Source organism: Procambarus clarkii, chromosome 20 (genome assembly GCF_040958095.1).
Source record: "Procambarus clarkii isolate CNS0578487 chromosome 20, FALCON_Pclarkii_2.0, whole genome shotgun sequence".
NCBI lineage: Eukaryota > Metazoa > Arthropoda > Malacostraca > Decapoda > Cambaridae > Procambarus > Procambarus clarkii.
In genome coordinates, this window is record NC_091169.1 from 43,683,514 (window position 1) to 43,709,536 (window position 26,023).

Below are 26,023 nucleotides of genomic sequence, written 5' to 3' on the forward strand. Positions count from 1 at the left end.
AGGTCCCACAGCGTCAGGGGGGTCCCACAGCGTCAGGGGGGTCCCACAGCGTCAGGGGGGGGTCCCACAGCGTCAGGGGGGGTCCCACAGCGTCAGGGGGGTCCCACAGCGTCAGGGGGGTCCCACAGCGTCAGGGGGGTCCCGCAGCGTCAGGGGGGTCCCACAGCGTCAGGGGGGTCCCACAGCGTCAGGGGGGGTCCCACAGCGTCAGGGGGGGTCCCACAGCGTCAGGGGGGGTCCCACAGCGTCAGGGGGGTCCCACAGCGTCAGCGGGGGTCCCACAGCGTCAGGGGGGTCCCACATCGTCTGGGGGGTCCCACAGCGTCAGGGGGGGTCCCACAGCGTCAGGGGGGGTCCCACAGCGTCAGGGGGGTCCCACAGCGTCAGGGGGGCCCCCACAGCGTCAGGAGGGCCCACAGCGTCAGGGGGGTCCCACAGCGTCAGGGGAGTCCCACCGCGTCAGGGGGGTCCCATAGCGTCAGTGGGGTCCCACAGCGTCAGGGGGGTCCCACAGCGTCAGAAGGGCCCACAGGGTCAGGGGGTCCCACAGCGTCAGGGGGGTCCCACAGCGTCAGGGGGGCCCCACAACGTCAGGGGGTCCCACAGCGTCAATGGGGCCCACAGCGTCAGGGGGTCCCACAGCGTCGGGGGGAGTCCCACAGCGTCAGGGGGTCCCACAGCGTCAGGGGGGTCCAACAGCGTCAGGGGGGTCCCACAGCGTCAGGGGGGTCCCCACAGCGTCAGGGGGTACCACAGCGTCAGGGGGTCCCACAGCGTCAATGGGGCCCACAGCGTCAGGGGGTCCCACTGCGTCGGGGGGGTCCCACAGCGTCAGGGGGGTCCCACAGCGTCGGGGGGGTCCCACAGCGTCAGTAGGTCCCACAGCGTCAGGGGGTCCCACAGCGTCAGGGGGGTCCCACAGCGTCAGGGGGGTCCCACAGCGTCAATGGGGCCCACAGCGTCAGGGGGTCCCACAGCGTCGGGGGGGGTCCCACAGCGTCAGGGGGTCCCACAGCGTCAGGGGGTCCCACAGCGTCAGGGGGGTCCCACAGCGTCAGGGGGGTCCCACAGCGTCAGGGGGTCCCACAGCGTCAGCGGGTACCACAGCGTCAGGGGGTACCACAGCGTCAGAGGGTCCCACAGCGTCAGGGGGGTCCCACAGCGTCAGGGGGGTCCCACAGCGTCAGGGGGTCCCCACAGCGTCAGGGGGTACCACAGCGTCAGGGGGGTCCCACAGCGTCAGGGGGTACCACAGCGTCAGGGGGGTCCCACAGCGTCAGGGGGGTCCCACAGCGTCAGGGGGGTCCCACAGCGTCAGGGGGGGTCCCCACAGCGTCAGGGAGTACGACAGCGTCAGGGGGGTCCCACAGCGTCAGAGAGTCCCACAGCGTCAGGGGGCCCACAGCGTCAGGGGGGCCCACAGCGTCAGGGGGGGTCCCACATCGTCAGGGGCCCACAGGGTCAGGGGGGTCCCACAGCGTCAGGGGGTCCCACAGCGTCAGGGGGTCCCACAGCGTCAGGGGGTCCCACAGCGTCGGGGGGGTCCCACAGCGTCAGGGGGTCCCACAGCGTCGGGGGGGTCCCACAGCGTCAGGGGGGGTCCCCACAGCGTCAGGGGGTCCCACAGCGTCAGGGGGTCCCACAGCTTCGGGGGGTCCCACAGCGTCAGGGGGTCCCACAGCGTCGGGGGGTCCCACAGCGTCAGGGGGTCCCACAGCGTCGGGGGGGTCCCACAGCGTCAGGGGGTCCCACAGCGTCAGGGGGTCCCACAGCGTCAGGGGGGCCCCACAGCGTCAGGGGGGTCCCACAGCGTCAGGGGGGTCCCACAGCGTCAGGAGGGTCCCACAGCGTCAGGGGGGCCCCAAAGCGTCAGGGGGCCCACAGGGCCAGGGGGTCCCACAGCGTCAGGGGGGGGGGCCCACAGCGTCAGGGGGGGCCCACAGCGTCAGGGGGGCCCACCACAGCGTCAGGGGGGCCCACCACAGCGTCAGGGGGGTCCCACAGCGTCAGGGGGGGCCCACAGGGTCAGGGGAGCCCACCACAGCGTCAGGGGGGTCCCACAGCGTCAGGGGGGTCCCACAGCGTCAGGGGGGATCCCACAGCGTCAGGGGGGCCCCACAGCGTCAGGGGGGCCCCACAGCGTCAGGGGGTCCCCACAGCGTCAGGGGGGTCCCACAGCGTCAGGGGGTCCCACAGCGTCAGGGGGGGCCCACAGGGTCAGGGGGGCCCACCACAGCGTCAGGGGGGTCCCACAGCGTCAGGGGGGTCCCACAGGGTCAGGGGGGCCCACTACAGCGTCAGGGGGGTCCCACAGCGTCAGGGGGGGGGGCCCACAGGGTCAGGGGGGCCCACCACAGCGTCAGGGGGGTCCCACAGCGTCAGGGGGGTCCCACAGCGTCAGGGGGGTCCCACAGCGTCAGGGGGGGCCCACAGCGTCAGGGGGGGTCCCACAGCGTCAGGGGGGTCCCACAGCGTCAGGGGGGGTCCCACAGCGTCAGGGGGGGCCCACAGGGTCAGGGGGCCCACCACAGCGTCAGGGGGGGTCCCACAGCGTCAGGGGGGCCCCAAAGCGTCAGGGGGCCCACAGGGCCAGGGGGTCCCACAGCGTCAGGGGGGGCCCACAGCGTCAGGGGGGCCCACAGCGTCAGGGGGGGTCCCACAGCGTCAGGGGGGCCCACAGCGTCAGGGGGGTCCCATAGCGTCAGGGGGGTCCCACAGCGTCAGGGGGTCCCACAGCGTCAGGGGGGGCCCACAGGGTCAGGGGGGCCCACCACAGCGTCAGGGGGGTCCCACAGCGTCAGGGGGGTCCCACAGCGTCAGGGGGTCCCACAGCGTCAGGGGGTCCCACAGCATCAGGGGTCCCACAGCGTCAGGGGGGCCCCACAGCGTCAGGGGGGTCCCACAGCGTCAGGGGGTCCCACAGCGTCAGGGGGCCCCCACAGCGTCAGGGGGGTCCCACTGCGTCAAGGGGTCCCACAGCGTCAGGGGGTCCCACAGCGTCAGGGGGGCCCACAGCATCAGGGGGGTCCCACAGCGTCAGGGGGGCCCACAGCGTCAGGGGGTCCCACAGCGTCAGGGGGGGCCCACAGGGTCAGGGGGGCCCACCACAGCGTCAGGGGAGCCCACAGCGTCAGGGGGTCCCACAGCGTCAGGGGGGGCCACAGCATCAGGGGGGTCCCACAGCGTCAGGGGGGGCCACAGCGTCAGGGGGGCCCACAGCATCAGGGGGGTCCCACAGCGTCAGGGGGGCCCACAGCGTCAGGAGGGGCCCACAGCATCAGGGGGGGTCCCACAGCGTCAGGGGGGCCCACAGCGTCAGGGGGTCCCACAGCGTCAGGGGGGGCCCACAGCGTCAGGGGGGACCACAGCATCAGGGGGGCCCCACAGCGTGGAGGGAACTAACTTTGTAACGCACCGCCAACAAGGGTTCAGAGATGGTAAATCGTGCCTCACAGGTTTAATAAAATTCTATGACCAGGCAACAAAAAATAGGCAGGAAAGAGAAGGGTGGGCCGACTGCATTTTCCTGGACTGTCAGAAAGCCTTTGACACAGTACCCCATAAAAGGCTGTTAAAAAAGTTGGAGCAACAGGCAGGAGTAAAAGGGAAGGTGCTCCAGTGGATAAGGTAGTACTTAAGAAACAGGAAACAGCGAGTAACGGTGAGGGGGGAGACATCAGAGTGGCGAGATGTCACCAGCGGAGTCCCACAGGGCTCTGTACTTGGACCCATCCTGTTTCTAATATATGTAAACGATCTTCCAGAGGGTATAGACTCATTCCTCTCAATGTTTGCTGATGATGCACATATTATGAGAAGAATCAAGACAGATGAAGATAGACAGAGACTACAGGACGACCTGGACAAACTGGAAGAATGGTCTAGAAAATGGCTGCTAAAGTTCAACTATGGAAAGTGTAAGGTAATGAAATTAGGTGAAGGGAGCAGGAGGCTGAACACAAGGTATCATCTGGGAGGGGAAATCCTGCAAGAGTCAAATAGAGAGAAAGATCTGGGGGTTGTTATCATTCCAAACCTGTCCCCAGAGGCCCACATCAAAAGAATATCATCAGCGGCATATGCTAGACTGGCCAACATAAGAACTGCCTTTAGAAACTTGTGTAAGGAATCGTTCAGGACCCTGTATACCACTTATGTAAGACCAATCCTGGAATATGCAGCTCCAGCCTGGAGTCCATACCTAGTTAAACACAAGACAAAGTTAGAGAAGATTCAGCGGTATGCCACCAGGCTCGTCCCGGAACTGAGAGGAATGAGCTACGAGGAAAGGCTAAAGGAGCTGAACCTCACATCTCTGGAAAACAGAAGAGTAAGGGGAGACATGATAACCACCAACAAAATTCTCAAGGGAATTAACAGGGTGGACAAAGACAAACTCTTCAGCACGGGTGGGACACGACCAAGGGGACACAGGTGGAAACTTAGTACCCAGATGAGCCACAGAGAGTGTCTTTTTTTCAGTGTCAGAGTAGTTAATAAATGGAATGCACTAGGAAGTGATGTGGTGGAGGCTGACTCCATACACAGTTTCAAATGTAGGTATGATAGAGCCCAGTAGGCTCAGGAATCTGTACACCAGTTGATTGACAGTTGAGAGGCGGGACCAAAGAGCCAGAGCTCAACCCCCGCAAGTACAATTAGTTAAGTACAGCGTCAGGGGGCCCTATATGCAGCAGGGAACCCTACATGGGTCAGGGAACCCTACATGGGTCAGGGAACCCTACATGTCGGAAAATCCGACACCATTTAATATCATACAGATAATAGCTGCTGTATTACCAACAAGTTAACCATAGAAAACGTAACTTGTAGTGGAATTACCATCTAAAGAAAACGGGATATCATCACCACATACCATTATAATTCACCAGCTATTCTGCTGGGAATTATTCTTAAATACATTAGTCTTTGGACTTTACCATCATAAAACATCTTATATAAATTAACTTAATTATCAATATTAAAGTAGAGTAAATGTGACCCTTCTATCACTTTCTGAAATCTGGACAAAGTAGGCCAGGCGTCAGAGTGGGGAAGGAGGGCAGCCATTGTTGTTATACGAGACCAGAGGCTCACACGGGAGCAAATACGGCTCCTGTTAATTTTACTTGGACGTAGTGTTATGGAACCCAAAGGTGTACCATTGTCAACACGCTGTCTACAAATACAAGTTAAGTGTCTATCCGAAACCCGTTTATCATTCATTTATGGCCATTAATGTCAGGATATAGGGTTAGCCGGTTAGAACGCGAAATCGCCTCAAACTAAAGGTAATTAAGCCAGGTCTTCATGTTCCATGTACTGTTTTCTCTGATATACTTGTCATATATAGGTATCTGGCTTCACAGCTAGCGCACTTTTGACAGGTCAAGACGAGGATGCAAGATTATGTGCACCAGTTACTGGGTGATAGAAGCTACCTCAAAGAGGATAATTTGGTGTCTACACTCTAGTTATACCTGGTGGACTAACCTGCTGTACTATAAGAGAAGGAACCTCATCAATGTATGTAGCTATTACTGTAATTTGATTGGCTGCATATGTGTAATATAAACCCCCCCTAATGTGTAGAGGATCGATTTGTGAGATTATGAGATTATTGCAGAAATACAGTCCACTTATCATTATACAAATTGCTATCGAAGTATATAAATTAACGTAAATATAAATTCATATAAATTAAATAAATATAAATCTCACAGGTCGGTGCCCACATTATTTGGTCCTTCGAACCGGATACGAACCAGTGACCTATGGATTCATTAAATACTAGTGCAGTGTTATTAAAACAAAGGCCAGCCAGTCAAAGACGGAAGCGTAGCCTCGAGGGAGCTCAGGAGCCTCCCTCAGTTCAGATCTGCCTCATCAGCGGTTTCATGCACACCCACAGAGATTTGGTGGCGTGTTATTTCGTGAAATGACAGCGCTAATATAGAATCCAGCCAAATTAGTGACTGTGTCTTCGCGATATTGTTCACGGATTTCGTGGTGTTACATTTCGCGAGAGATTATCTACGAATTTTGTGGACTTTATTTCGCGAGGTCACTAATAATATTTAATACTTCTAGATAATATTAGAAGTTTCATAGAGGCTAATTAAGAGGCTATTATCAATAATTGTGTATATTATTTCTCCAAAATAGAGAATTATTTAATATATATTGCACTAGTGATCACAATATAATATTTACTAATTGCCAACCCACAACAGGGTAGGATATTACCATTGACTAGTTGAACTATTATCGTTCATCCTAGTCCCATTATTACCATAGTCAGTGGTACTATATTGAACAACCTAACACCATTAATGAATGGTCCAAACCCTATTTTGGGTGTAATTTTTATCAACTCGAGTTGAGTTGTGTATATATAATAATTTACTTATGATCATTACACCTTTGAGTGATTAATTAGTGTCTCTACCATCCTAGGGTGATATAGAAGAGCTAACCTAAAGGTACTTCCAGTGACACTGGTTTATCACTCAAATCATTAGTGTGTATGATTGTATATATATAATGTGTATTAATTTTAAGTGCTAACCTCTAGTAGAGGTAGGATTATTGCCTAGTGAGTTCAGAATTTACCCTAGGCTACCATTAGAGCTTGTTCAGTATTATGAGCAGCCCAAGTACAAGCCCCACAAGGCTTCACCAACTAGCCAGTATGGATAATGCAGGGAGAATGAAAAGAACCCTTGCAGGTCTTAAAGGCCACTTAACAAGACAGATCAAGAAATGTGAAGATTTGTCACAACAATCTCAAGTTGATTATGCTGACCTGGAAAGCTATTATCAAGCAGCTGCAGGTAAATTTGAGCAAATCAAATGCCAAATAGCAACATATGTGGCTGAACTTGCCAACACCAATTTATCAGAAACAGAAATAGACGACATTATGGTTGATCTTGCGAATTATGAAGATCACACTCAGGCCACGTTACAGCCTTATGTCAAATTAATTGCCCAGAACAAGGCAACAGCAACAACAACAACAGTTGCATCTAATACGAGTCAAGCAGAAGCTCGACTCCCTCCAATTAATTTACCCACTTTCTCAGGAAAAGATGAGGAAGATTGGGACGAATTTTGGAACAAATTCGTTGACCTTGTAGACTCAAAACAATCTTTACCAAAGAGTAGTAAATTCTCTTATTTGCAAGGCCAATTATCAGGTGAGGCTAAAACAGTAGTATCCCATCTGAGATTAACTAATGACGGCTATGATCTGGCAGTAAAACTCCTCAAGGATAATTATGCTGATCCAGAAGTAAGAACATCACATTTAGTTCATGAGCTGTTGCATTTACCCCCACCGGAGGCTTCAGCTGATTCACTCCAAGTCTTCAAGCTGGAGGTAGAATCATTGATCAATGCCCTCAGCCTGACAGCAGATACAAACGGGGCTGAGTGGGTCTTGAAAATAATTGTCCAGGAGAAAATACCTAGGGACATATTGAGACAAATGAGTGCTCATTACAATAAAAGTATCTTATCCATGAATGAAATATCTGAAGGTTTAAAGTCAGTAGTTCATCAATTACGAACACATGACAAATTAAAACCACCAAGTAAACCCTCAGAAACCAATAATAGTAAACCACAGAGTACCAAAGGTACTCCAAATCAATCTAGACAATATAATTCAACACCAAAGTGGAACAGTAGCAGTGTGGGCGTATATGCAGTGGGACCCTCCAAGCCTATAGTTACTGTGTCACCCAAGAACGTGACACCAAAGGGTACTGGAAGCTATGGAACATGTTTGTTCTGCAATGAGAAACATTCAATATACCACTGCTCTAATTTTCCTGATAGTGAGGCCCGTGTTGAGCGACTCAAAGATTTGCAACATTGCACGAGGTGCCTCAGGAAACATAACATCAACGACTGTGATACCCAATTACACACCTGTAATAGGTGTAACAAAGGTCAGCACCATGCAGCATTGTGCAGAGACACCAAAACAACGTCTCCAAACCCCAAGGTGGAAGATAGCATTCCCACCACAGTACAGTACTGCAGGGTGCAACAAACAAAGAGTGTCCAATCGGCAAAGTCTAAAGGTAATACGACTTTGCCTACTGCCCAAATTACCATCCTGAATAAGAGGGCCAAGGTCCATACCCGTGGGTTGTTTGACCAAGGATCCCAGAGAACATATATCACTAAAAAGTTGGCAGATGAATTACAATTAAGGCCTGTAGCCCAGATGTCATTCAACATCTCAGGGTTTGTAACAGATGCAGGACCTCAAGTCTACCAGGTGGTACAACCATCAGTACGCTTAGGCAGGTACGTCTGTCGAGTACAAGCCATTGTGGTGGACAAAATACCAGTAGACCTACAAGTTCAAGGTCTGAGAGCAACAGCCAAATTCCTGAGAAATAGAGGAATAAAATTGGCAGATAATATTAAGTCTGATCACCTCACCGACTTCGGTCTCCTTGTAGGGACAGACTATTGCCATCGATTCATCGGTAGCCCTACTAAATATCAGGGTATAACCATGTTAAACTCTGCGGGAGGTAAATTACTCTCAGGCCCAGTATCAAGCCTGAGGAGACCTATGCCTGCAGATAAACAATACCAATAGAAATCTAAATTTGTCAGCTGATTATATTTCTCCAGTAGCATTATACTAAGGAGATTACAGCTGACTATAGTAACAGAGGTTGATGTTAGTATCATCATTTAAAGCTGAAGATGAGTTCATGAGGCTTCAGTGGCAAATCAGTGAACAGTAGCCTAAAACAGCTACAAGTCACTGCGACCAATGTCACTGAACCCACTGCAGTCTCAGAACCATACTTTACTTTAATGATGAGCTATTCAATCTTCTGAATCAATTAACTAAATTAAACCCTAATAAATCTGATGACTGATTTGATACATTTATTATTTAATCAAGATGTATTCCATGGGCCTCAGTGTTTATATATCAGTGACCAGTTACCTGAAGAAACTTCAAGTTATATCTAATGTCACTGATCTCACTGCAGTCCCTGAATCATACTTGACTGTAGTACTTGATCACATCCAGTCTTTTGGGTTAAATAATATGTAATAAGGCTTGAATATTAGCCTTTCAAGAGTTGACAGGGAAATGAAATCGCATTAGACTTCTAACCCCTGCAACTCTAGTACGGGACATCCGTCCTGTACGAACAGACACACAAATGTGTGATTACTAACTACTAACATCAAATTAATCTAATAATTCGAAGGAGGAGTATCGGTGTTCGTCTGTTCTAAATAGGACTTCGACCCGTGAGCAGCCCCCTGGGGAATTATGTCGGAAAATCCGACACCATTTAATATCATACAGATAATAGCTGCTGTATTACCAACAAGTTAACCATAGAAAACGTAACTTGTAGTGGAATTACCATCTAAAGAAAACGGGATATCATCACCACATACCATTATAATTCACCAGCTATTCTGCTGGGAATTATTCTTAAATACATTAGTCTTTGGACTTTACCATCATAAAACATCTTATATAAATTAACTTAATTATCAATATTAAAGTAGAGTAAATGTGACCCTTCTATCACTTTCTGAAATCTGGACAAAGTAGGCCAGGCGTCAGAGTGGGGAAGGAGGGCAGCCATTGTTGTTATACGAGACCAGAGGCTCACACGGGAGCAAATACGGCTCCTGTTAATTTTACTTGGACGTAGTGTTATGGAACCCAAAGGTGTACCATTGTCAACACGCTGTCTACAAATACAAGTTAAGTGTCTATCCGAAACCCGTTTATCATTCATTTATGGCCATTAATGTCAGGATATAGGGTTAGTCCGGTTAGAACGCGAAATCGCCTCAAACTAAAGGTAATTAAGCCAGGTCTTCATGTTCCATGTACTGTTTTCTCTGATATACTTGTCATATATAGGTATCTGGCTTCACAGCTAGCGCACTTTTGACAGGTCAAGACGAGGATGCAAGATTATGTGCACCAGTTACTGGGTGATAGAAGCTACCTCAAAGAGGATAATTTGGTGTCTACACTCTAGTTATACCTGGTGGACTAACCTGCTGTACTATAAGAGAAGGAACCTCATCAATGTATGTAGCTATTACTGTAATTTGATTGGCTGCATATGTGTAATATAAACCCCCCCTAATGTGTAGAGGATCGATTTGTGAGATTATGAGATTATTGCAGAAATACAGTCCACTTATCATTATACAAATTGCTATCGAAGTATATAAATTAACGTAAATATAAATTCATATAAATTAAATAAATATAAATCTCACAGGTCGGTGCCCACACTACATGGGTCTGGGAACCCTACATGGGTCAGGGAACCCTACATGGGTCTGGGAACCCTACATGGGTCAGGGAACCCTACATGGGTCAGGGAACCCTACATGGGTCAGGGAACCCTACATGGGTCTGGGAACCCTACATGGGTCAGGGAACCCTACATGGGTCAGGGAACCCTACATGGGTCAGGGAACCCTACATGGGTCAGGGAACCCTACATGGGTCTGGGAACCCTATGCATCAAAGGTCTTGCTACAGCAGGCAAATTACCTAAATATATTCCAAGACAAAATTACCAGTTTACAACAGACATTACATTAGTCCCTGTGAACAAATTGCAGTTTTCTTTAATAATAATAATAAAAATAAATGTATTTTTGCATGATGAATCTATAATTTGAAAATCCCATTAGTAATACGCCCGGGTTGTTGATTCACTGTATGATTATTAGCTAGAGTGAAGTCTCTTCCCTTACCTCCCCATTCCCCATTTATTTCCCCCCTCCCTTTCCCCTCTACCATTTATTTCCCCTCTACACCATTGCTTTCACCTGATAACACTTCAAATTGGAGATCATTAATCTTAGCGTCGAGGTGCGGCTGTAACTCGGGAAAATTTAGCCACGTTAAATCTGAGAATCTTGAGCCTCACGATAATCCAGGTTCACAGTCAGAGTGTTGGGTTCACAGTCAGAGTGTTGGGTTCACAGTCAGAGTGTTGGGTTCACAGTCATAGTGTTGGGTTCACAGTCAGAGTGTTGGGTTCACAGTCATAGTGTTGGGTTCACAGTCATAGTGTTGGGTTCACAGTCAGAGTGTTGGGTTCACAGTCAGAGTGTTGGGTTCACAGTCAGAGTGTTGGGTTCACAGTCAGAGTGTTGGGTTCACAGTCAGAGTGTTGGGCTCACAGTCATAGTGTTGGGCTCACAGTCATAGTGTTGGGTTCACAGTCATAGTGTTGGGTTCACAGTCATAGTGTTGGGTTCACAGTCATAGTGTTGGGTTCACAGTCATAGTGTTGGGTTCACAGTCATAGTGTTGGGTTCACAGTCATAGTGTTGGGTTCACAGTCATAGTGTTGGGTTCACAGTCATAGTGTTGGGTTCACAGTCATAGTGTTGGGTTCACAGTCATCGTGTTGGGTTCACAGTCATCGTGTTGGGTTCACGGTCATAGTGTTGGGTTCACGGTCATAGTGTTGGGTTCACAGTCATAGTGTTGGGTTCACAGTCATAGTGTTGGGTTCACAGTCATAGTGTTGGGTTCACAGTCATAGTGTTGGGTTCACAGTCATCGTGTTGGGTTCACAGTCATCGTGTTGGGTTCACGGTCATAGTGTTGGGTTCACGGTCATAGTGTTGGGTTCACAGTCATAGTGTTGGGTTCACAGTCATAGTGTTGGGTTCACGGTCATAGTGTTGGGTTCACAGTCATCGTGTTGGGTTCACAGTCAGAGTGTTGGGTTCAGGGGAGACTTAGGGCTGAACTTCGTTGATATTCCTACAAGACTGTAGGCGCTACACACACACAAACACACACACACACACACACACACACACACACACACACACACACACACACACACACACACACACACACACACACACACACACACGGGGGCCGTTGGCTGACTGGACAGCACGCTAGACGTGTCATCCTGTAGTCCCAGGTTCGATTCCTGGCGCCGGCGAGAAACAATGGGTAGTTTCTTTCACCTTGATGCACCTGTTACCTAGCAGTAAATTGGTACCTGGGAGTTAGTCAGCTGTCACGGGCTGCTTCCTGTGTGTGTGTGTGTGGGGGGGGGGAGGGGAAATAGTAGTAACAGTTAATTGACAGTTGAGAAGCGGGACCAAAGAGCAGAGTTCAACCCCCGCAAGCACAACTAGGTGAATACACACATATTTTAATGATGAAAAGGTTGGTGGTTCAGACCGGTGACCAGGTCAGAGACCGGCCCGCGAGGACATGGATCCTCGAGGTAACCTCAAGGGCACCATTAGCCTCTTCCATTGCCTTTTCCTTCCACTCTTTCTTCTCCTGTTCTTCAGCCTTGTTCTTTGTATAGTTTTCTCTTCCGTTTATTTCTACTTTGTTTAACCCTCTATTCTCTCTCTCTCTCTCTCTCTCTCTCTCTCTCTCTCTCTCTCTCTCTCTCTCTCTCTCTCTCTCTCTCTCTCTCTCTCTCTCTCTCTCTCTCTCTCTCTCTCTCTCTCTCTCTCTCTCTCTCTCTCTCTCTCTCTCTCTCTCTCTCTCTCTCTCTCTCTCTCTCTCTCTCTCTCTCTCTCTCTCTCTCTCTCTCTCTCTCTTTTCCCATATATTTCTTCCCTTTAATTGACTTGTCAATATTCCCTGTCTTCATTCTTTCTTCTTCACTTAGTCCCATTTTCACTTCCCCACTATGGAGTGAATGTTGCTGTGTATCTAATTGAAATGAATGAAGTTCTGTTAACTGTCATACATTTCCCTACCTCCCTACCGTACCCAACAAGGTTACCTTTCTCACAGATTCCTTGCTTCCTTAACCCTACCTTAAGGTTCTTACCTCTGCCTCCCATATCAGTTCCGTTGTCCCATCTCCCTTTCGTCAACTACAACACTTTCCCTCTTGTGTTCACAGGTGGGTACAGGATCACACGACTGCTGGCTCCTGTTATAGCAGGCTTGAGCGCTTTCCCTTCCCAGAGTTCATGGTAAGCCTTACCCTACTAGTTTACCCTGGAACACGACCCAACAATCGATTTACAACCAGGTGCCCAATTACTGCTGGGTGAGCAGGGGCGAACAGTTTAAAAGATTGGCAGCCAGATAATCCTCCCAGTCCAGGATTGCGCTACTGCCTTTTCCTTTACCTTCACTACATCAACTTTCCCCCTCAAGTCCTTACCTCAGGCCTCCCTCCCACGTACTTCCCTCTCTCTCTCCCTCCCTCCCTCCCTCCCTCTCTCTCCTTCCCTCCACCTGCCTCCATTATACACTACCAGATTCACTCATACCCACACAAACGACCCAAGTTCCAGGGTGTTATGGTCTAGTCTGCTAAAGTTTCTTACCTCCTAATTTTTAAGCGTCTCGCAAGAGTCTTCCCCCCCCCAACCCCTCACTCTACACCCAAGGGACTGGACCCCAAGTGTCTCCCCTCACTCTACACCCAAGGGACTGGACCCCAAGTGTCTCCCCTCACTCTACACCCAAGGGACTGGACCCCAAGTGTCTCCCCTCACTCTACACCCAAGGGACTGGACCCCAAGTGTCTCCCCTCACTTTACACCCAAGGGACAGGACCCCAAGTGTCTCCCCTCACTCTACACCCAAGGGACTGGACCCCAAGTGTCTCCCCTCACTCTACACCCAAGGGACTGGACCCCCAAGTGTCTCCCCTCACTCTACACGCATGGGACAGGACCGCAAGTGTCTCCCCTCACTCTACACCCAAGGGACTGGACCCCAAGTGTCTCCCCTCACTCTACACCCAAGGGACTGGACCCCAAGTGTCTCCCCTCACTCTACACCCAAGGGACTGGACCCCAAGTGTCCCCCCTCACTCTACACCCAAGGGACTGGACCCCAAGTGTCTCCCCTCACTCTACACCCAAGGGACAGGACCCCAAGTGACCCCCCCTCACTCTACACCCAAGGGACAGGACCCCAAGTGTCTCCCCTCACTCTACACCCAAGGGACTGGACCCCAAGTGTCTCCCCTCACTCTACACCCAAGGGACTGGACCCCAAGTGTCTCCCCTCACTCTAAACCCAAGGGACAGGACCCCAAGTGTCTCCCCTCACTCTACACCCAAGGGACAGGACCCCAAGTGTCTCCCCTCACTCTACACCCAAGGGACTGGACCCCAAGTGTCCCCCCTCACTCTACACCCAAGGGACTGGACCCATAAGTGTCTCCCCTCACTCTACACCCCAGGGACAGGACCCCAAGTGACCCCCCCTCACTCTACACCCCAGAGAACCGACGATGGGAGCGAGACGTGGCCGAAGCCGACGAGGGGAACCGGGAATGAAGTCCGGACTTGAAGGAACTGACGCCAGAGCCGCAAATCCCCAATATCATCCGCCTCTCCCCCTATACGGTGAGAGGGAATTAATATTTGAGAATGGACAATTAATTCCTCGCATCTACCCTACATCCTATCCCTCCCCTCCCCCTCTCCCACTATCCCCCGGACCCCCCCCCCCCCACCCCCCTCCACCCAAACTCACTATCCACTTATATACACATTTTAAATTCAGAATATATATATATATTCAGTACCTATAGCATATACAGTACGTGCATCTCCCTGTATGTTTTAGATACAATAATTGTATTTACATCGTTTTAAATACTGTAGTTGTATTTTTTTCTGATGCGGTTCATGGCCGGTTCATGGCCGGTTCATGGCCCCCTGGCGGCGGGTATCCGGCCGCCATAGTCCGATTATTTATTGATTTGTGTTTTTGTGTTTCGGCCGGTGATTGGTGAGGGGGGACGGTGATTGGTGAGGGGGGACGGTGATTGGTGAGGGGGGACGGTGATTGGTGAGGGGGTACGGTGATTGGTGAGGGGGTACGGTGATTGGTAAGGGGGGGTACGGTGATTGGTGAGGGGGTACGGTGATTGGTAAGGGGGGGTACGGTGATTGGTGAGGGGTATGGTGATTGGTGAGGGGGTACGGTGATTAGTGAGGGGTACGGTGATTGGTGAGGGCGTACGGTGATTGGTGAGGGGGGACGGTGATTGGTGAGGGGGGACGGTGATTGGTGAGGGGGTACGGTGATTGGTGAGGGGGTACGGTAATTGGTGAGGGGGTACGGTGATTGGTGAGGGGGTACGGTGATTGGTGAGGGGGTACGGTGATTGGTGAGGGGTACGGTGATTGGTGAGGGGTATGGTGATTGGTGAGGGGTATGGTGATTGGTGAGGGGTATGGTGATTGGTGAGGGGGGACGGTGATTAGTCAGGGGTACGATGATTGGTGAGGGGGGACGGTGATTGGTGAGGGGTATGGTGATTGGTGAGGGGGTACGGTGATTGGTGAGGGGGTACGGTGATTGGTGAGGGGGTACGGTGATTGGTGAGGGGGTACGGTGATTGGTGAGGGGGTACGGTGATTGGTGAGGGGTACGGTGATTGGTGAGGGGTATGGTGATTGGTGAGGGGTATGGTGATTGGTGAGGGGTATGGTGATTGGTGAGGGGGGACGGTGATTAGTCAGGGGTACGGTGATTGGTGAGGGGGGACGGTGATTGGTGAGGGGGTACGGTGATTAGTCAGGGGTACGGTGATTGGTGAGGGGGGACGGTGATTGGTGAGGGGGTACGGTGATTAGTGAGGGCGTACTCTGATTGGTGTGGGGTATGGTGATTGGTGAGGGGGTACGGTGATTGGTGAGGGGTACGGTGATTGGTGAGGGGGGACGGTGATTGGTGAGGGGTATGGTGATTGGTGAGGGGGTACGGTGATTGGTGAGGGGGTACGGTGATTGGTGAGGGGTATGGTGATTGGTGAGGGGGGACGGTGATTAGTCAGGGGTACGGTGATTGGTTAGGGGGGACGGTGATTGGTGAGGGGGTACGGTGATTAGTGAGGGCGTACTGTGATTGGTGTGGGGTATGGTGATTGGTGAGGGGGGTACGGTGATTGGTGAGGGGTACGGTGATTGGTAAAGGGGGTACGGTGATTGGTGAGGGGTATGGTGATTGGTGAGGGGGTACGGTGATTGGTGAGGGGTACGGTGATTGGTGAGGGGTATGGTGATTGGTGAGGGGGTACGGTGATTGGTGAGGGGTACGGTGATTGGTGAGGGGGGTACGGTGATTGGTGAGGGGTATGGTGATTGGTGAGGGGGTACGGTGATTGGTGAGGGGGTACGGTGATTGGTGAGGGGTATGGTGATTGGTGAGGGGGTACGGTGATTGGTGAGGGGGTACGGTGATTGGTGAGGGGTATGGTGATTGGTGAGGGGGTACGGTGATTAGTGAGGGGTACGGTGATTGGTGAGGGGGTACGGTGATTAGTCAGGGGTACGGTGATTGGTGAGGGGGGTACGGTGATTGGTGAGGGGGTACGGTGATTGGTGAGGGGGGACGGTGATTGGTGAGGGCGTACTGTGATTTGTGAGGGGTACGGTGATTGGTGAGGGGGTACGGTGATTGGTGAGGGGGTACGGTGATTGGTGAGGGGGGTACGGTGATTGGTGAGGGGTATGGTGATTGGTGAGGGGGTACGGTGATTGGTGAGGGGTACGGTGATTGGTGAGGGGGTACGGTGATTGGTGAGGGGTATGGTGATTGGTGAGGGTGTACGGTGATTAGTGAGGGCGTACTGTGATTGGTGTGGGGTACTGTGATTGGTGAGGGGTACTGTGATTGGTGAGGGGTACGGTGATTGGTGAGGGGTACGGTGATTGGTGAGGGGGTACGGTGATTAGTGAGGGGTACGGTGATTGGTGAGGGATACGGTGATTGGTGAGGGGTACGGTGATTGGTGAGGGGGTACGGTGATTGGTGAGGGGGTACGGTGATTGGTGAGGGGGTACGGTGATTGGTGAGGGGTACGGTGATTGGTGAGGGGTACGGTGATTGGTGAGGGGTACGGTGACGGGGGCTGCCATCCCCACCTTAGGACGGGACGGGGGCTGCCATCCCCACCTCAGGAAGAGACGGGGGCTGCCATCCCCACCTCAGGAAGAGACGGGGGCTGCCATCCCCACCTCAGGAAGAGACGGGGGCTGCCATCCCCACCTCAGGAAGGGACGGGGGCTGCCATCCCCACCTCAGGAAGAGACGGGGGCTGCCATCCCCACCTCAGGAAGGGACGGGGGCTGCCATCCCCACCTCAGGAAGAGACGGGGGCTGCCATCCCCACCTCAGGAAGGGACGGGGGCTGCCATCCCCACCTCAGGAAGGGACGGGGGCTGCCATCCCCACCTCAGGAAGAGACGGGGGCTGCCATCCCCACCTCAGGAAGAGACGGGGGCTGCCATCCCCACCTCAGGAAGGGACGGGGGCTGCCATCCCCACCTTAGGAAGAGACGGGGGCTGCCATCCCCACCTTAGGACGGGACGGGGGCTGCCATCCCCACCTCAGGAAGAGACGGGGGCTGCCATCCCCACCTCAGGAAGAGACGGGGGCTGCCATCCCCACCTCAGGAAGGGACGGGGGCTGCCATCCCCACCTTAGGAAGAGACGGGGGCTGCCATCCCCACCTCAGGAAGGGACGGGGGCTGCCATCCCCACCTCAGGAAGAGACGGGGGCTGCCATCCCCACCTCAGGAAGGGACGGGGGCTGCCATCCCCACCTCAGGAAGGGACGGGGGCTGCCATCCCCACCTCAGGAAGAGACGGGGGCTGCCATCCCCACCTCAGGAAGAGACGGGGGCTGCCATCCCCACCTCAGGAAGAGACGGGGGCTGCCATCCCCACCTCAGGAAGAGACGGGGGCTGCCATCCCCACCTTAGGAAGGGACGGGGAGTGCCATCCCCACCTCAGGAAGAGACGGGGAGTGCCATCACAAGGGTACCAGTACTGTGTCACCCCAGAGAGTGAGACAAGGGTAGTAGTACTGTGTCACCCCAGAGAGTGAGACAAGAGTACCAGTACTGTGTCACCCCAGAGAGTCAGACAAGGGTAGTAGTACTGTGTCACCCCAGAGAGGAGACAAGGGTACCAGTACTGTGTCACCCCAGAGAGTCAGACAAGGGTAGTAGTACTGTGTCACCCCAGAGAGGAGACAAGGGTACCAGTACTGTGTCACCCCAGAGAGGAGACAAGGGTACCAGTACTGTGTCACCCCAGAGAGTGAGACAAGAGTACCAGTACTGTGTCACCCCAGAGAGTGAGACAAGAGTACCAGTACTGTGTCACCCCAGAGAGGAGACAAGGGTACCAGTACTGTGTCACCCCAGAGAGGAGACAAGGGTACCAGTACTGTGTCACCCCAGAGAGTGAGACAAGAGTACCAGTACTGTGTCACCCCAGAGAGTCAGACAAGGGTACCAGTACTGTGTCACCCCAGAGAGTCAGACAAGGCTACCAGTACTGTGACACCCCAGAGAGTGAGACAAGAGTACCAGTACTGTGTCACCCCAGAGAGTCAGACAAGGCTACCAGTACTGTGTCACCCCAGAGAGGAGACAAGGCTACCAGTACTGTGTCACCCCAGAGAGGAGACAAGAGTACCAGTACTGTGTCACCCCAGAGAGTGAGACAAGGGTACCAGTACTGTGTCACCCCAGAGAGGAGACAAGGCTACCAGTACTGTGACACCCCAGAGAGTGAGACAAGGGTACCAGTACTGTGTCACCCCAGAGAGGAGACAAGGCTACCAGTACTGTGACACCCCAGAGAGGAGACAAGGCTACCAGTACTGTCACCCCAGAGAGGAGACAAGGGTACCAGTACTGTGTCACCCCAGAGAGGAGACAAGGGTACCAGTACTGTGTCACCCCAGAGAGTGAGACAAGAGTACCAGTACTGTGACACCCCAGAGAGGAGACAAGGGTACCAGTACTGTGTCACCCCAGAGAGTGAGACAAGGGTACCAGTACTGTGTCACCCCAGAGAGGAGACAAGGGTACCAGTACTGTGTCACCCCAGAGAGTCAGACAAGGCTACCAGTACTGTGTCACCCCAGAGAGTGAGACAAGGGTACCAGTACTGTGTCACCCCAGAGAGGAGACAAGGGTACCAGTACTGTGTCACCCCAGAGAGTCAGACAAGGCTACCAGTACTGTGTCACCCCAGAGAGTGAGACAAGGTACCAGGGAATCAGAACAAGTAGAATAAACAGCACATGGAAGGGGAGAAGAGGAAATGTATTGATAAAATTGAAAGTGAAGAAGCTGTGTGAAGATTATCGAGGGCTTACAGGCGGACTTCAAGATGGGAAACATTGAAGATGCTAATATATTCAGCCCATCAGTATGTGTGTGTGTGTGTGTGTGTGTGTGTGTGTGTGTGTGTGTGTGTGTGTGTGTGTGTGTGTGTGTGTGTGTGTGTGTGTGTATGTGTGTGTATGTGTGTGTGTGTGTGCGTGTGTGTGCGTATGTGTGTGTGTGTATGTGTGTGTGTGTGTGTGTGTGTGTGTGTGTGTGTGTGTGTGTGTGTGTGTGTGTTTGTTTGTTTGGGTATATATATGGGTATTTGGATGTGTGTGTGTGAATGAGATGGGAGTGGTTGTGCAGTTTTAAAACGTTGGTCCTATTTATATTTTGAGTTTTTCCAGTAACTAAAGGCTAATGCATGTGCGTGTTATATATGTATGTATGTACTCACCTATTTGTGCTTGCGGGGGTTGAGCTTTGGCTCTTTGGTCCCGGCTCTCAATAAATCAATCAACTGGTGTACAGGTTCCTGAGCCTACTGGGCTCTTATCATATCTACATTTAAAACTGTGTATGGAGTCAGCCTCCACCACATCACTGCCTAATGCATTCCATCCGTTAACTACTCTGACACTGAAAAAGTTCCTTCTTACGTCCCTGTGGCTCATGTGGGTACTCAGTTTCCACCTGTGTGTATGTATGTATGTATGTATGTATGTATGTATGTATGTATGTATGTATGTATGTATGTATGTGAAGTTTAATACATGGGTGTAAAGCTGACCCAACCTCACCTAAGATATATTCCTTCTGTTTGACGCCAGAATGAATAAAAAAAACTTGTGGGTAGTTACTCCTAATTCCACTTCATTCTCCGTTATCATTCCTATCTTCCATATCTTCGTGTGACAAGACGAAGTCAAGACCCTGAAGGACAATGCTGGTACTGCAAGACGCACATCTTTGCAACAACTGAAGGAGGAGGAATGTATAATTTCACAATTGACGACCATCAGAATTTACAAAAAACTCAGAAGGCCTATTGGCTCATACGAGGCATGTCCTCTCGAAATCATTCATGTCTAACCTACGCTTGAAACAATCACGCGATCTGTTCTATTATGTTACCTCGGTAGTGTTTTATCAATCTCTAATTGGCCACGTGTACCAAGTTCTAACTTAATGCTTCTTAATGCTAAGTCCTAACTGCTGCTTCTCTTTTCCTCAAGAATCAGAAGTCCTCGTTTTCTGTTTTATGAATCAGAAATAATCTTCTAGTGCGCAGTGAATAAAATAAATAAATCTGGTTGTATATCGCAGGTTAAAATTAATAATTTTCACCTGTACTGATTCAAAAAGAAATTCTCGTTTTCTATGCCCTAAGCCATAACGAAATCTGGCAAAAGCTGTTAAATCTCCTTTTACATAACATCTGCTTCGTCCGTGGCTAAGACCTTGACGTGCCTGACATTTTACGCATGCACGAACGCACGGACAGTAATTTTAAAGCGCCATTTGACAAGGCGTACTGGGAAGAAGGGACACCATGAGAGTAAGCTCTCATCCTGTAACTACACTTAGGTAATTACACACACACACACACACATAGGCCTACATCAAAAGGATATCATCAGCGGCATATGCTAGACATGCCAACATAAGAACTGCCTTTATAAACTTGTGTAAAGAATCGTTCAGGACCCTGTACACCACTTATGTCAGACCAATCCTGGAGTATGCAGCTCCAACCTGGAGTTCATACCTTGTTAAACACACGACAAAGTTAGAGAAGATTCAGCGGTATGCCACCAGGCTCGTCCCGGAACTGAGAGGTATGAGCTACGAGGAATGGCTAAAGGAGCTGAACCTCACATCCATGGAAAACAGAAGAGTAAGGGGAGACATGATAACCACCTACAAAATTGTCAGGGGAATTGTCAGGGTGGACAAAGACAAACTCTTATGCACGGGTGGGACACGAACAAGGGGACACAGGTGGAAACTTAGTACCCAGATGAGCCACAGAGACGTTAGAAAGAAATTTTTTTCAGTGTCAGAGTAATTAATAAATGGAATGCATTAGGCAGTGATGTGGTGGAGGCTGACTCCATACACAGTTTCAAATGTAGATATGATAGAGCCCAGTAGGCTCAGGAACCTGTACACCAGTTGATTAACAGTTGAGAGGCGGGACCAAAGAGCCATAGCTCAACCCCCGCAAGCACAATTAGATGAGTACAAGTAGTTGAGTACACACACACACCAGGAGGGAACTATGCCCCAAGACTTGGACCGTTAGAGACCGAACGCCGACCAAAAGTCATCGCCGTACCGACCAATCTTAAGTGGGTGGGTAAGAGAGGGGAAGAAGAAGAGCAATGCGAATGGAGGGAGAGAAGCCGTGCGAGATGAGAAAGGGAGGGGGGGAGATAGGTAGAGAAGATTTCATAGGTGACGGTGACAAATGAGGGGAGTGGCAGGAGGACAATGACTGAGGGGAGAGAAGGAAGGCAAAGATTAAGAGGAGGGAAGGACACAGTGAGAGGAAGAGGAGGGATGAGGAAGAGGGGAAAAATGGGGGAGGGAGGAACGAGGGTAATTCACTTTTCAAATTTGATGACCAAAGATATTTGGAAAGGAGCGAGGGGAAGGGGGGGGGGAAGTATGGAGATGAGAAATATGGGATGAGGATAGAGATGGGATGTAGAGTGTAGAGGCTCGTCCATGTAGGGGTTGTAATAGTCGGGTTAGTGTTGAGAGGTGGGGAGGTGATGGGCTAGTTCATCAACCTGGGGCCAGGTTCACGAAGCGGTTACGCAAGCACTTACGAACATGTATATCTTTTCTCAATCTTTGGCGGCTTTGTTTACAATTATTAAGCAGTTAATGAGCTCCGAAGCACCAGGAGGCTGTTTATAACAATAACAACAGTTGATCAGGAAGTTTTCATACGTGTAAACTGTTTAATAAATGTAACCAAAGCCGTCAAAGATTGAGGAAAGATGTACACGTTCGTTAGTGCTCGCGTAACTGCTTCGTGAATCTGGCCCCAGGCCACCCCGTCCTCCTAAGGTTTCCCAACGTCAAGAAAACGGTCAATGTAAAGTGTCCTCTCCTAACCTGCCAGAGGACCCAAAACAGAAAACGGGACAGTAAGTCATTTTCACGAGCCGCTTCCATTTTCTAGTACGACAATTTTTGGCCTTATTTAACGCATACGAGGGAAAAGCGACGTTCTTTCTAGGCCAGGTTTCGTCGTTGTTGGTCTGGTCAACTAGGCTGTTAAACACGGCTGCTCACAATCTGGCATACGAGTTACAGCCTGATTGATCAGGTCTCCTTTGGAGGTGTTTAACAAGTTCGCTCATAAACACTGAGAGGTCGGCCAGTTATTCCCCTTAAGTGTAGAGGGTGTGTACTGAAGGCTTGCGCTCTGGGGCCAGATTCACGAGAGCACTTACGCAAGCACTTACGATCGTGTACATCTTTCCTCAATCTTTGACGGTTTTGGTTACTTTTATTAAACAGTTTACAAGCATGAAAACTTATCATTCAACTGTTGTTATTGTTATAAACAGTCTCCTGGTGCTTCGGAGCTCATTAACTGTTTAATAATTGTAAACAAAGCCGCCAAAGATTGAGAAAAGATGTACAGATTCGTAAGTGCTTTCGTGAATCTGGCTCCTGAACCTTATGTTAATAGAATTTTCCCACAGCATACACCATGCCTGGCCTCGGGCCGGGCTTGGGGAGTAGAACAACTCCCAGAACGTATAATCAACGTATAATACAGTATAATAATCAAGCACGTTTAATATATTACCTCTGACTTTCAACGGGTTGTTTTGCACTTCCTGCCATACCTCCCTCTAATATTTCTTATGTTAATTATTATGCCTATCTCCCGCGTGCGCTCAAGCTAAAACTAATTAAAAAAAATTAAACGGTATCAATATTTTATATGTTTTATTGGGTAGATTCTAGCAGTAAATGATCTCCAATTTCTCCAGCTATGTATGGGATTGTTATTGTCAAACAGTATTCCACCTTAGAGAGTACTAGTGTCTTGAAGAGGTTCATCATTGGTACGGCATGTGATTGGTTATTGTGATCCAACCTCTCATTTTCCAGAAACACAGAATGCTACCTTTATTGTGTTTCATTAAAGGTAAGGTCTTCCCACATGATTACTCCCACATCTTTTATTTTGTTTTCTCTCTCGTGAAATTTGATCGGGTTTATATATGATTTCAGTTTTGATTATTTTTGTGCACCGTCAATATTAATCTCAAGACTCTATTTTGCAAGGATTTAAGGGATACCTGCTTGATACCTGCTTGATGGGGGTTCCTTGATACCTGCTTGATGGGGTTCCTTGATACCTGGTTGATGGGGTTCCTTGATACCTGCTTGATGGGGTTCCTTGATACCTGCTTGATGGGGTTCCTTGATACCTGCTTGATGGGGTTCCTTGATACCTGCTTGATGGGGTTCCTTGATACCTCCTTGATGGGGTTCCTTGATACCTCCTTGATACCTGCTTGATGGGGTTCCTTGATACCTGCTTGATGGGGTTCCTTGGTACCTGCTTGATGGGGTTCCTTGATACCTGCTTGATGGGGTTCCTTGATACCTGGTTGATGGGGTTCCTTGATACCTGCTTGATGGGGTTCCTTGATACCTGCTTGATGGGGGTTCCTTGATACCTGCTTGATGGGGTTCCTTGATACCTGCTTGATGGGGTTCCTTGATACCTGGTTGATGGGGTTCCTTGATACCTGCTTGATGGGGTTCCTTGATACCTGCTTGATGGGGTTCCTTGATACCTGCTTGATGGGGTTCCTTGATACCTGCTTGATGGGGGTTCCTTGATACCTGCTTGATGGGGTTCCTTGATACCTGCTTGATGGGGTTCCTTGATACCTGCTTGATGGGGTTCCTTGATACCTGCTTGATGGGGTTCCTTGATACCTGCTTGATGGGGTTCCTTGATACCTGCTTGATGGGGTTCCTTGATACCTGCTTGATGGGGTTCCTTGATACCTCCTTGATGGGGTTCCTTGATACCTCCTTGATACCTGCTTGATGGGGTTCCTTGATACCTGCTTGATGGGGTTCCTTGATACCTGCTTGATGGGGTTCCTTGATACCTGCTTGATGGGGTTCCTTGATACCTGCTTGATGGGGTTCCTTGATACCTCCTTGATGGGGTTCCTTGATACCTCCTTGATGGGGTTCCTTGATACCTCCTTGATGGGGTTCCTTGATACCTGCTTGATGGGGTTCCTTGATACCTGCTTGATGGGGTTCCTTGATACCTGCTTGATGGGGTTCCTTGATACCTCCTTGATGGGGTTCCTTGATACCTCCTTGATACCTGCTTGATGGGGTTCCTTGATACCTGCTTGATGGGGTTCCTTGGTACCTGCTTGATGGGGTTCCTTGATACCTGCTTGATGGGGTTCCTTGATACCTGCTTGATGGGGTTCCTTGATACCTGCTTGATGGGGTTCCTTGATACCTGCTTGATGGGGTTCCTTGATACCTGCTTGATGGGGTTCCTTGATACCTGCTTGATGGGGTTCCTTGATACCTGCTTGATGGGGTTCCTTGATACCTGCTTGATGGGGTTCCTTGATACCTCCTTGATGGGGTTCCTTGATACCTCCTTGATGGGGGTTCCTTGATACCTGCTTGATGGGGGTTCCTTGATACCTGCTTGATGGGGGTTCCTTGATACCTGCTTGATAGGGGTTCCTTGATACCTGGTTGATGGGGTTCCTTGATACCTGGTTGATGGGGTTCCTTGATACCTGCTTGATGGGGTTCCTTGATACCTGCTTGATGGGGGTTCCTTGATACCTGTTTGATGGGGGTTCCTTGATACCTGTTTGATGGGGGTTCCTTGATACCTGCTTGATGGGGTTCCTTGATACCTGCTTGATGGGGTTCCTTGATACCTGCTTGATGGGGTTCCTTGATACCTGCTTGATGGGGTTCCTTGATACCTGCTTGATGGGGTTTCCTTGATACCTGCTTGATGGGGTTCCTTGATACCTGCTTGATGGAGTTCCTTGATACCTGCATGATGGGGTTCCTTGATACCTGCTTGATGGGGTTCCTTGATACCTGCTTGATGGGGTTCCTTGATACCTCCTTGATGGGGTTCTGGGAGTTCTTCTACTCCCGAAGCCCGGCCTGAGGTCAGGCTCGACTTGTCAGAGTAAACCCTTTTTTTCTTGTATATTAGTGTGAGATATAAAGCATTAAACCCATCACCGAGTGTTGAAATATTCAAGTCTCACGGTGCTTGCATGATTGACAGCAACTAGGACCCGCAAGGGCTCTATCTCTCTCTCTGTCTCTCCTGTGAGAATTAACTCGAGACTTTAATGGGCACTCTTGGGTACCACTAATGCCCCATTAACCACTCTGGGTACCTTTCTCCTTCCGGGATGGAGTGGAGGAAAGAGGGCAGTGAAGGAGCAAGATTAAAGGGAGGGCGAGACTAGGGAAGGAAGAAGGCAGGTAGTTAAGACAGAAGGGGGAAGATGTAGTGATGCCAGTACTCAGAGTAGTGAAGGTGGGAGGAAGAGCTAGAGGATAGAGAAGGAATGGGAGACAGAAATGAGAAGAGGATAGAGAGAGATTCTTGGTGTCTCTCTCTCCCCCCCCCATACAACCCGGGTATATTGTCCTATTTATCTTTTTTATAGCTTTATTTTGCCCAAACGTACTAGAGTGCCGCTATTGTGACGTGTCTGGGTGTTGCTGTGTTGAGTCTGTGGCCTCAGTGTTGCTATGACGTGTGTGTTTATTTACATTTGTGTCTGTTGAATCGAGCTGTTAGCTTTTGGACCCCGCCTTTTTAACCGATCTATTTTACCTTTATTATATCT

At 50.7% G+C, this 26,023-nt stretch overlaps 1 protein-coding gene across 1 annotated transcript; it reads right to left on the reverse strand.

Annotated features, from left to right (window-relative positions):
- Positions 1-19,991: 19,991 nt before the first annotated feature.
- LOC138366860 (uncharacterized) lies at positions 19,992-25,211 on the reverse strand. Its single transcript, XM_069328147.1, has 3 exons — positions 25,133-25,211; positions 24,203-24,549; positions 19,992-20,096 (listed from the first exon to the last, which is right to left on the reverse strand). The coding sequence occupies exons 1-3, from the start codon at positions 25,209-25,211 to the stop codon at positions 19,992-19,994; spliced, it is 531 nt and encodes a 176-aa protein (XP_069184248.1).
- Positions 25,212-26,023: the final 812 nt, after the last annotated feature.